General features: G+C 46.9%; 1 protein-coding gene across 1 annotated transcript in view; it reads left to right on the forward strand.

The window, feature by feature from the left end:
• Positions 1–12,172, forward strand: part of TMEM132D (transmembrane protein 132D) — a 774,579-nt gene that overhangs the window by 659,499 nt on the left and 102,908 nt on the right. Inside the window, exon 5 of the mRNA XM_021072330.1 lies at positions 5,370–5,513. Coding sequence (XP_020927989.1) covers positions 5,370–5,513 — 144 coding nt within the window. The remainder of the gene's footprint in view (positions 1–5,369; positions 5,514–12,172) is intronic.

A 12,172-nucleotide genomic window follows, 5' to 3' on the forward strand; every position in this document is an offset into this window, starting at 1 on the left:
AGACCTCCGTATGACAAATTATTTCACACCTAAGTCACAGCAGACTGTCAGCACTGTATGCATTTCCCTTGCACCCTGCCATGGCTGGGTGCTCCAGACCAATGCCAAGTGCTCCTGTCTGCCAGGACTTTCTCTGGGACAGTAGGAGGCTGTTTACCTGCACACGCAGCAGGAGGCACCTGCCACAGAATGGTCAGCCCCTAGGAGCTGCTGTATAAATTCCCCAGCTCCCTCGCCCCTCCGTGGAATTATTTTTAGGAGTGTATTTTAGATCATTTCCCCATGGGGAAATATACACTCATACATTTCAGCATACTTAAATACATAAACTACACAGTGGGAGTTCCCGTTGTGGCTCAGCAGTAACAAACTCAACTAGTTTTGACCCCTTGGCTGGGAACTTTCATATGCTGCGGGTGCAGCTCTAAAAACAGAAAAAATAAATAAAATAAAATAAAAAATAGTATATGTGGTGTATTTCATGATAGAAATCAACCTCCAGGATTAAGCTCCAGCCCCTCTGTGGTCCATGGCAGGACATACCCATTCACTGCCTGCCTCTTTTTCCCCAGATCACTTCCCAACTCCCTACGGATGTCTCCTGCACCTCCCAGATAAATGGCCCTTGCATCCTAGTCCCAGCCTCTATTTCTGGGGGCTTTTGAAACTAAGACATGGGTCAGCATTTCTCCAGCAAAATGAGGACAGTTATTCTTTCCTTACAATAGACGATAATGAGTTAGATTCCAAGAAAAGGATGGATGGCCTCACTTATGAGGTTGTCTCTTTTCCCAGGGCCACAGTCAGTTTCTCGTCTCCCTTTCTGCCTCCTCCTGGCCTCTGGTGCCAGCCTGCAGTTCCACAGCTGTGTTGGCACATTCGCAGGAAGGCCTTGCTGGCAGGAACAGTGTCCAGGAGGCAGAAGGCGAGCCTGGGGCTACCAATCGGAACCACAACAGCGCTTTCTCAGGAGATGCCTGCCCCTCTCATTGGCAGCAATGCTTCTCCTAAGAGTGAAAATTACCTAAACATCTATCCATGAGGATTGGTTCAATGAATTGTGTTATACCCATACAATGAAATTCCGTGAAACTGTCCCCAAATAAGGTAATTATGTGTGTAACTCCATGAAAACATATCCATAGTTTATTATGTTGAGAAAGGTTTTGGAAAAAAAAAAAAAGTTTTTTGGAGTTCCCATTGTGGCTCAGACGGTTAAGAACTCGACATGGGGAATTCTCGTTGTGGCTCAGCAGTTAATGAACCCGACTAGTATCTATGAAGACTCGGGTTTGATCCCTGGCTTGCTCAGTGGGTTAAGGATCTGATGCTGCCATGAGCTGTTGTGTAGGTCACAGACGCGGCTCAGATCTGGCGTTGCTGTGGCTGTGGTGTAGGCCAGCAGCTCTGATTTGACCCCTAGCCTGGGAACTTCCATATGCTGCAAGTGTGGCCCTAAAAAACAAAAAAACAAACAAACAAACAAAAAGAATTGGAAACACTAAGAAGGCAGGGAAGTATCACACCTGAAAGCTCAGTCACTAATCCCCACCAAGGCTCTGCAGGCAGAATGCTGCGTTCTGTTCACAGGCTAAGAAAACACCCCATACCTACAGGCTCACAGCTGCCCATTGGTTATCTCAGCATCATCTCCTAGGATGCTGACCTGAATGTGCAGATGCTTAAAGGCCTTTTGAGTTTCACTGTTGGCGCAGACAGCCTCTTTTCTTTTCTATCACAGGTGTGCAAAATTGTTTTCCCCGAAATTTGTATCAGCATGCTCATTCTCTAGTCTGTTTTTTGTTTTTCCCCTTGAGATGGGCCAGTTTGGGCCTGAGAGTTTAAAAATGCCTTTTCCCACTTCTTCCCAAAGTGTGAATCGTTCCTCTTGATCTCTGCCCTTTCGAGTAGAAAAATATGCCTGGCCTTTTTTCTCCCCAGAGGCATCGGGAAGTAGCACCACATTCTGACTTGGCTCCTTCTTTCTTTTACTATGTTCATACTCAAAGTAAAATGAAATCAGGCTCAGAACCCACAGGAGAGAAAAAAATAGTGCCTAAGCAATGGGTCATTTGGAGGCCTAGGTATATTTTCAGACAGGCCTAGGCAAATTTTCAGAAAGTATGAGGCGTAGTCTTTGAAATTCAAGAACGCTACAAACTGTAGTCTTGCCTTTTAGAAATAAAATAATGAAACCATATATATATATATATATGTGTGTATATGTGTATATATATGTCTATTTATATATAATCATATTCAAAGGCTACACCAAATGAGCTAATTATAAAATGAACCTAGTCCTATAAAGGAAAAGTAAGATCTTATGTAAGAAATAGAAAGTTAACATAAGGAAAGTGGTTATGTAATTTTAAGATGATAAACTTCTATGCCTTCTTCTGGCGCGCGTGCGGCTAAACAGGCGTTTGCGATTTCACATGAAAATCGAATTAACAGGCATCTTTGCAAGCCTGTCTCTAAGGGATGTTAAAGCCTCCCCAGCCAGCTCCTCGTGCCCGCGCAGACGTTTGGTTGTGGCCATACCAAGGCTAGCCGTACAGGTTCAGACGTGCAGAGGATGCTCCAAGTGTGTGCTGACACACACCTCTTGGGAACATGGCTGGCGTGTGCAGGGTGAGGACTGAACCAAGAATGTCCTGGGCTAGACCTTGGAAGTGCTGTTATACGGAGACGGCCAGTTATATGGGGACTTTGATCTCTGTTTCAAGGAGTCAATCCCTGCAGAGAGGAGTGAGATTCTTGCTTCTTGGGGTCCAGAGTTTTCCATCTGAGAAATGGGCTTCGCTGATCCCCCAGGACTGTGCCAGTTCACAAACCACAAGAGGATAAGGATAAGAGAAGAAGGCCTGGGCGCCCTGGGGGGAGGGGTGCAGGGTAAGGGTTATGGCTCAGCGTCAAGGAAGATTGCCTTGAGGAATCCAGGAATGCAGACGGATAACATATGATAATGCTTCTATGTGGAATCAATCAAATGATACAAATGAATTTGTTTATAAAACGGAAACAGACTCACAGACATTGAAAACAAATTATGGGAGTTTCCTGGCAGCTCCTCAGGTTGTCACTGCTGTGGCTCGGATTCGACCCCAGGCCCTGGACCTTTCACAGGCTGCGGGCATGACAAAAACATAAATAAAATAAAGTAGTTATTATTTTTAAAAAGAGAATAAACTATGATTTCCAAAGGAGAAGGGGGGAGGGAGGTTTAAATTAGAAGTTTGGGATTAACATATACACACGACTATATATAAAATAGATGACTAACAAGGACCTACTATAGAGCACAGAGAACTCTGCTCAGCATTCTGCAGTAACCTATAATGGAAAGGAATCTGAAAAAGAATGGGTATATGTGTATGTGTCACCGAATCACTTTGCTGTATGCCTGAAACTAACATATAATAAATCAACTAGACTTCAATTTTATTTATTTATTTATTTATTTACTTATTTATTTATTTGTGTCTTTTTAGGGCTGTACTTGTGGCCTCTGGAAGTTCCTGGGCAAGGAGTCAAATGGGAGCTGTAGCTGCAGACCTACGTGTAGCTCATAGCAATGCCGCTGGATCCTTAACCCACTGCGCAGGGCCAGAGATCAAACCTGCCTGCTCATGGATACTAGTCAGGTTCTTAACCCGCTGAGCCACAATAGGAACTCCCTAGAATTCAAGTTTAAAAAATAAGATAAAAGGGGAGAAGGGATTCATGCACAGAGGACTGAGATACAGAGCAAGGAGATGATGTGATGTGATGATGGTGGTGGTGGTGCTGATCTTGGTGGTGATTGTTTTGTTTTGTTTTGTTTTCGGTCTTTTTAGAGCTGCACCTGAGGCATAGGGAGGTTCCCAGGCCAGGGGTCTAATCAGAGCTACAGCTGCTGGCCTGTGCCACAGCCATAGCAATGCCAGATCCGAGCCTCGTCTGCAACCTACACCACAGCTCACGGCAACGCCGGATCCTTAACCCACTGAGCAAGGCCAGGGATCGAACCGGCAACCTCATGGTTCCTAGTTGGATTCGTTAACCACTGAGCCACGACGGGAACTCTAATGATGGTGGTGATTGTGATGACGATGTCGTGATGCAGACTCCAGTTCCTCCCTTGCTGGGTCCTTCTCCATTCCTTCCACAGGCCCTGGGCAAGGTCCTGGGGAGCAGAAAGCAGGTGCGGCCCATGGGGCCCACAGTCTAGAAGGGGAACAAAAGGACTGAATACCTACAAGTAACAATAAAATAACAACTGTGTCAGGTGCCCCAAAGGAGAGGCCATGATTTTCTTTCCTGGGCTCTGAGGGGCTGTCATTTTCTGGGCTCTGAAAGCAAATCACTCAAGCAGATGGGTACATCTCGAAGGACACATATTTTGAGCTGAGCTCTGAAGGACGTAATTAATGCATGTCTGGGTATGTGGATGTGTGTGTGTATGCTGTGCACATGTGTGTCACATTGGTGGGGCTGTGGGCGTGTCATCGAGGCCATTCTCGCATTCCAGACAAGGTCAGGACCCAGCCTGGAAAACTGACAGGAAATGAAAAAAAGCTGGCGTGACAGAGTACAGGGCGAAGGTTTGTCCCAGCCTCCACCTGTCCTCCCACCCCCCAACTCTGGTATTAGTACTAACTAAACACCTTGCTCCTCTGGCCAGCAGTTGGCTACTTACTTTGGAATCATTGTGTATGAATTTCAGCCAGTTGGAATGGCAAACCCATGGACTCAGGAGTTGAACTTCCTGGGTTCAACTCCCAGATTCACGATTTCCTAGCTGTGTGACCTTGGGGAGGTGACAAAACCTTTCTGTGCCATCCACAAAATGGATCTAATACTGATGCATGTTGGGATGCTGTGAAAGCTAACAGGTCCATATTTGTAAAGTGCTCAAGACAGTTCCTGGCACTGGCTGAGGTCTGTCAAACACAGTATTCGTGATAAATCTGCTCAGAGTTCCCGCTGTGCACAGTGGCTCAAGAATCTGATTGCAGTGGCTCAGGTCGATGTGGAGGCAAGGGTTCCAACCCTGGCCCGGTGCAGTGGGTTAAAGGAGCTGGTGTTGCCGCAGCTGCAGCATAGGTCACAGCTGCGGCTCAGATTCAACCCCTGGCTGGGAAGATTCCATGTGCTATGGGTGTGGCCATTAAAAAAAACCCACAAAGATACATCTAATCCTTTGCCCTCCAATACAATGTCCCTTCCCCATCACTTTCTCCCTGCGGAAGTCCGGGGGAAGGCAGAACATTCTCTGAACACCAGGTTTGGAGCCTGGGTAGGGGTGGAGTTCTTTGCTGGGAGGCTGGGGAAGGCACTCTGCAGGTGGGAAGGGATGTGACGGAAGGGTGTGTTTGGTCTTCCAGGAGGCAGAAATCCTGAACACGGCCATCCTCACGGGGAAGACGGTGGCCGTGCCGGTGAAGGTGGTCGCCGTGGAGGAGGACGGCACCGTGGCAGACCTGCTCCAGTCTGTGCAGTGCCGATCGTCTGATGATGATGTCATTAAGGCAAGTTGATACCGCCGGGTCCCCGCAGAAATCCGCTGTCATGTCAGCATCCATATTTATCGAGTGGCTGGGACACAGGAGTCCCCAGGGGGCACCCCCCCATCCCGCTCTGGTTATCCTGTCACTTCATTCCCTGCCCAGGAATGGGACAGGATGAGAAACTGCTGTGGGGAGCAGTCCTGGTCTATGAAGGCCCCTGACTGCCCGAGTTTTCAAATGCTTGTGGCCTCTTCCCCACCGCTGGGGAGCTGGCGGTGAGATGAGGGACCTCCACCCTAATGGAGGTGACTGTCCCCCCACTGCCAGGCTGGGAAGGGGGGAAGGGGCATCAGAAGTTGGGTGGATGAGGAGTTCTTGTCATGGTGCAGTGGAAACTAATCCAACTAGGAACCATGAGGTTGCAGGTTTGATCCCTGACCTTGCTCAATGGGTTAAGGATCCAGCATTGCCATGAGCTGTGGTGTAGGTCGCAGACGAGGCTCAGATCTGGCATTGCTGTGGTTGTGGTGTAGGCCAGCAGCTGTAGCTCTGATTGCACCCTAGCCTGGGAACCGCCATATGCCATGGGTGTGGCCCTAAAAAAAGCAAAAAAAAAAAAAAAAAAGAAGTCAGGTGGATGAGTATGCTGTGACGCTCTTAGGTGATGCCATAGTACAAAGCGTTTGTATAAAAGCAGGGGTACAAAGTATACAATTACTCGAGTTCCCATTGTGGCTCAATAGGTTTCAATCCTGACTAGTATCCATGAGGACACAGGTTCAATCCCGGGCCTCACTCAGTGGGTTAAGGATCCAGCATTGCCGTAAACTGTGGTGTAGGTCACAGATGCAGCTCGGACCTCTCGTTGCTGTGGCTGTGGTGTAGACCAGCAGCTGCAGCTTTGATTTGACCCCTAGCCTGGGAACTTCCATGTGCCGCAGGTGCAGCCCTAAAAAGAAGGGAAAAAAAAAAAGTATACAGTTATACCCAGCTTTGACTCCCAGCATGGGCCAGCGGACAAAGAGAAGAAACCATTCTCTACCCCTCTAGCCAGCCTGTGGAGTTCTCTGTGACTTAGGGATGAGGTGACTAGCTCTTGCCGTTCCTCATTTTAATGCCAAGGACCCCTTCTTTCTCTCTGGCTTCTTCTTTCTGGTTTTAAATTGAATGCAAAAACCATCCAAAACAAAGGCCCTCTGGGACTCTGAGTTTGCTCTGCCAGGCAACTTAGAGAGGAAAGAAGCTTGTCACTCTGCTGCCACCATCCACACTGGAAGCAAAGGCATGGCGTGCATCCCCTGGGCCAGCCTCCCAGCAAATGCCCCAGGATAGCGAGGGGTGCAGGGCGGCTGGTGGGGCTGAGAAAGGGGACTCCCATCCTCGTGGTCCCAGGACAAGTCAGAGCCCAGCCTCCCTGCCCATTTTGCACAGGGCCCCCCAGATCTCTCTGCCCCACGTGAACCCCAGGGAGCATTTCCACCCACAGGAAGGCAGTGGACAAATGCAGCTTGAATCTCCACTGAGGGCTAGGTCCCATTTCAGATGTCAGGACCTCAAGTTAGAGACTCCTCCCTGTAGTCCTTCGTTGCTCTGAGAGAAAGCAGGGATGTGGGAAAATGACAGAGCTGTGTGACACGTTACATAACACCCCGAAGTCCACTTATTCCGGAAGCTCCTTCACGTCATTGTGTGGCACATCCATCCCTCCAGTGGCTCAGACCCGTATCTTGTCTCATCCCTGATTTCTCATTCTCTCCCCCCAATCCAGTCCTTTAGCACATCCTGTTGGCAGTGCCTTTGGAAGACACCCAGGACCCCACCCTTTCCCATGATGTCCTGCCACCACCCCAGCCCAAGCCACTATAACGCTCCTCGGTCAAGGCGATGACCTCTTTGCTGGTTTCCCCCAGGGGCCGCCCACCTTTGCCCACCTGCTTCTGATTTTCAGTGCAGCAGCTGGGATGATCCAAGGATAAGCCTGCTGATGTCATTCCTCAGCTCAAAAGCAGCCACTTGGCTTCCCTCCCGTCTTAAAGGAAAAGCCAGAGTGTTCCCAAGGACACGGGAAACACAGCCCAGCCGGCCACGCCTGCCTCCACACCTTACTCTTACTATGTTCCCGCTCCGCTTGCTACCTCTGTCCCAGACACACTGGAGTTTTTGCTTTTCCTCTAAAGGCTCAGACCCCTCCCCCCTCCCATCTTCTAACTCTCCCCCCCCCGGGTATCTGCCCTGCTCGCTTTCCCTTTCTCTTCTCTCCAGAGCCTTCCCTGAGCCACATTTGTCAAATTTTCACACCTACCCACAGCCTTGCCTTTCCCAATCCCTGCTTACTCCTTATCCATCTTATTTATTCCTCTGTGTTATCTATATTATAGTCTATCTATTTCTACATTGTGCATTTATATATTTTCAAATATGTTCTATATTTGAAATGTTCATGTTATTGATTGTCAGACTGTCTTACCAAGATATAAGTTCCATGATGGCAGGGCTACCTTGGTCCCCTTCATTTGCTGCTGTATCCCCATCTGCTAGGCATGCAGTAGGTACTCAACAGATGTTTGTGGAGTGAATAAATGCACAGTAATTAATAAGGAACAGTGAAGAGAAAATGCAGAATTGAATCATGGAAGGGTTCTCGGGGGAAATGTTTAAATTAAGGCCTGAAGGATGAACATACATCCAGGCAGCCAGAAAAACACATAAAAGGGGAGGGAGTTCTGCTGTGGCACAGTAGCTTAAGGATCTGGCGTTGCTGCAATTGTGGCATAGGTCTCATTGCAGCTCCAGTGTGGATTTGATCCCTGGCCTGGGAACTTCCACCTGCCATAGAGGTGACTGACAAAGAAAAAAAAAAAAACAAAAAACACACATACACACATGAAAGGAGAGTTCCCTGGTAGATCAGTGGGTAAGAATCTGGTGTTGTCACTGCTGTGTCTCTAGTTACTGCTGTGCCTTGGGTGTGATCCTTGACCCAGGGATTTCTGTATACTGCAAGTGTGGCCCCAAACAAAAGACATGCAAGGGCAAGGTAGGCAGAAGAAATGGCTGTGGGAAGGGAGGTGGTCAGGGATGTTCCTTGTGCCATGTGGCCACATTCCCTTGGTCCCCTGTGATTTCAGCTGTGACTGAGATAGACAGTTCCTGCATTGTGCTTTGGCAGTGTCCCACCTCTAGGGTCTGGTGAGTTTCTTGGTTTATCTGTCCTGGGGATGTTCTGAAAGCTGGGAGAGCTTTCTCAACCCTTCTGGGGAGTTAGCATATGCAGGGGTAACCCTCAACCAACATGGTCGCCACCGTCTCCATCCCTTCTGAAAGTCTGTGCCTTCCACCAGTTCCTCAGAGGCAGGGCTGAGTCCCAGGTACTCCAGGGGCAACCAAATGGACAACATATCTTTTACCTTTGTTCCCCCTTCCTTTCCTTGTCATCCTTACTTTCCTCTCCTCTGCTGCCAAGAATCACTTTCCTGCCTGCACTTAATCCTTGTCTCAGGCTCTGCTTTCAAGAGACTCCAAAGTAAGATAGTGGGACAGAGGCGTGAGGGATCCTGGGCTCTGGTCCATCCAAGATGTTCCTACCTTTTAAGATGCAGCTGAAAATGTGCTTCCTCCATGAAGTCATCTGTGATGAGTCTGCCCCACGTTGCTGTTTCTTATCTCTGAAATCATATGCAGTCTGACCCAGTGTATCATTTATTGAGCACCCTCTACATCCTGGCCCCAGGAAAGCACTAGGGAAACTGTGAAGGGGAACCTACAGAAAGATCTCAAAACTACAAATTCCCCCTCAGGAGGTCTACTACTGGAACTTGTATTAGCTTCAGCTTTGCAATGTCATGCATGTCATTTTATACTCCAGAAAAATCTCTTTGTTGGTTATTTGTTATGAACTAGGTGTATCATCCATTCTAAGTTTCTTCCTGGTTATACAGCTTTTAGGGAAGCACTGCTGATTCCCAGAGTGGACATTTATGCCTTGTCTCTCTGGCTTCCATTTGCCTTTTCTCAGATAGCTATAACTATGTCTTTGCAGTAAATTCATGCAAATGTTTTCCTTCTTTTCAAAAACTTTAAATTTTCTAAATTTATTTTGCTTTTTTCTTGCAGATTTATTGGAATATGATTGACAGTACAGCCCTGTCTATGTTTAAGGTGTACAGCATAATGATTAGATTTACATGAAACGATTATTACAATACGTTTTGTAGTGATCATCCATCTCTTCATATAGACATATAATTAAAGAAATAGAATTTTTTTCCATATGATGAAGACTCTTAGGATTTACTCTCTTACATACAGCAGTGTTAATTATATTTATCATGTTGTGTGTTATATCCCTTTTACTTACTTATCTTCTAACTAGGAGTTGGTACCTTTTGACTCCCTTCATCCAATTTCACCTACCACCACTCCTTGCTTCTGGTAACCACAAATCTAATCTCTTTTCCTATGAGTTTGGCTGGGGAGTATAATTGACCTACAACACTATGTGAAGTCCTGTTACACAATGTTGTGAATTGATATTTCTGTATATTCCAAAGCACATTCACCCTAAGTCTAGTTAGGATCTGTCACCATACAAAGATATTACACCTTAGTCCCACACTGCTGTTTCACACCCATGACACATTTATTTTAAATCCATGTAATTTAAATGGCATTGTGTCCACCCCAGCTTCCAGTGGTCACATGACCTAGTGTGGCCAATCAAAGCACTGCATCCCTCCAGGCACTGCCATTGGCTCAGGGAGAAACATAGTATCCAATCCTAGCCAAGGAGAGGCAATCTTGAGACCTGGCCATAACTCCTGCAAGAGAAGTTGTTTTCTCTCCTTTTGTTCTTATTCCCTATCTTTGAGAGGATGTGGTGGAGTTACCAGGTTCCATCTTGAGAAAGGAGCCTTCCAGGGAGTTAAAAACAACAGAGGAAGCCAGAACCACTACGCAGAAAAACCAAGCCTTTATGAGAGTGTTGGAGCGCTTGAATCCCACCACCCCTGAAACACGGGCCAATCTGCACAAACTGCAGAGCAATTTGTGTGAGATTTATAATGCCAATTACCCAACAAGTCCACATTTATATCCGTGCCCTAAAGAGTTCAGAATGACTTGAGTCATCTTGGGAGTCAGGAAATCACCGTCAGAAATGCAGAGATGCAAGAAAAGTTGGAAAAGCTCCCTGCATTCGGTTTCACAGCCATCCCCAGGCCTCACCACCCGGTGTACAACTTAAAAATCAAAACCCAGAGCCTACACAGCTGTCACCGTGTTGCTCAGTGAATCACAGATGTCAAAAGAGAATCACTTGGTGTAGATAATGTTTTGGTGTCATTTGGAAGCCCTTGAGGAAGAAAGCCCATGGATCCTTGGAGAAGCTTCTCAATCACCTGTTCCAAGGCTCCTGGGACATCTCTGAGCAGCAGGTCTGCCTTTAAAGCCTGCCCCCCCCCCCCCCGCCGATCTTTTTATTTTTATTTGCTTTCTCTTCCTTCCCCAACCAGAGGCCCAGGACACTCTCCCATTCTCCTCCATCCATATCAAAACTCCCTCTCAGGAAATCCACTGGAGAACTCAGGCTCACTGAATTGTAAATTACATGAAGGCATGGTTACCTTGGGCCCCCAGGATGCTGCGCTGTTAAGAAGGCAGCAGATCCCTCCCAGATGCATTTCAGATGTTGGTGCGAATATCAGTTGTGATTCTTAGGGGTTGGAAATAACAGGAAATCCCACCCGCACTGACATAAGTTTTTTTTTTTAAAGTGTGGCTAATATAAGTGAAAGCTTTAGTCCAGGCTAGTTTATGGGGGCTTTTAATTCAGAACATCAAAAGAGACCAGAACTCTTTCTTTCTCTCTTTCCCTCTCTCCCCCCAACCCCTCATCTATAGGCACTTTCTTCTGGATGAATTTCATTCTCACAGAGGCTGCCCTTGTGGGAGCATAATAGAGCCTCAGAACTGCCTTATCCTTGAAGCTCAGGATTGCCCAAAGCCTACATCACCCTAAAGCACTTAAACTAAACAGAGAGGGAGGAGGGGGCCCCCAGGGGAGTTCGGTGTGCTTTTACCACAGAGTCCGGCTGTGGGCTCCCAACAGCAGAAGCAGCATACACCCCTGCAGCCACTTAGGACTGACAGAGCTATGGAGATTAGGGACCCCTTAAGACCCCCCAAAAATCTGCCCTCTGGAAGCAAAGCCAAGTGCACTTCATACACCGCAAAGATGGGCATGGGTTCAAGTATCACTCCTGAAATGCTTGCTGAGTGTTTCTTTTTTTAATTGCAGTACAGTTGATTTACCATGCTGTATTAGTTTCTTGTGTGTAGCAAAGTGATTCCGTTATATATACATATATACATATTCTTTTTCAGGTTCGTTTTCCTTATAGTTTATTAGAAGGTATTGAATAGAGTTCCCTCTGCTATACAGTAGTAGGTCCTTGCTTTTTAATCTGTTTTATATATAGTAGTGTGTAGCTGTTAATCCCACACTCCTAAATTATCCCCACCCCGTTTCCCCTTTGGTAACCACAAGTTTGTTTTCTATGTCTATAAGTCTGTTTTTGTTCTGTAAAGAAGTTCATTTGTAGCATTCTTTTTTTTAAGAATCTACGTATACGTGATATCCTATGATATTTGTCTTTCTGTGTCTGACTTACTTCACTTAGTAC

This window comes from Sus scrofa, chromosome 14 (genome assembly GCF_000003025.6).
Source record: "Sus scrofa isolate TJ Tabasco breed Duroc chromosome 14, Sscrofa11.1, whole genome shotgun sequence".
NCBI lineage: Eukaryota > Metazoa > Chordata > Mammalia > Artiodactyla > Suidae > Sus > Sus scrofa.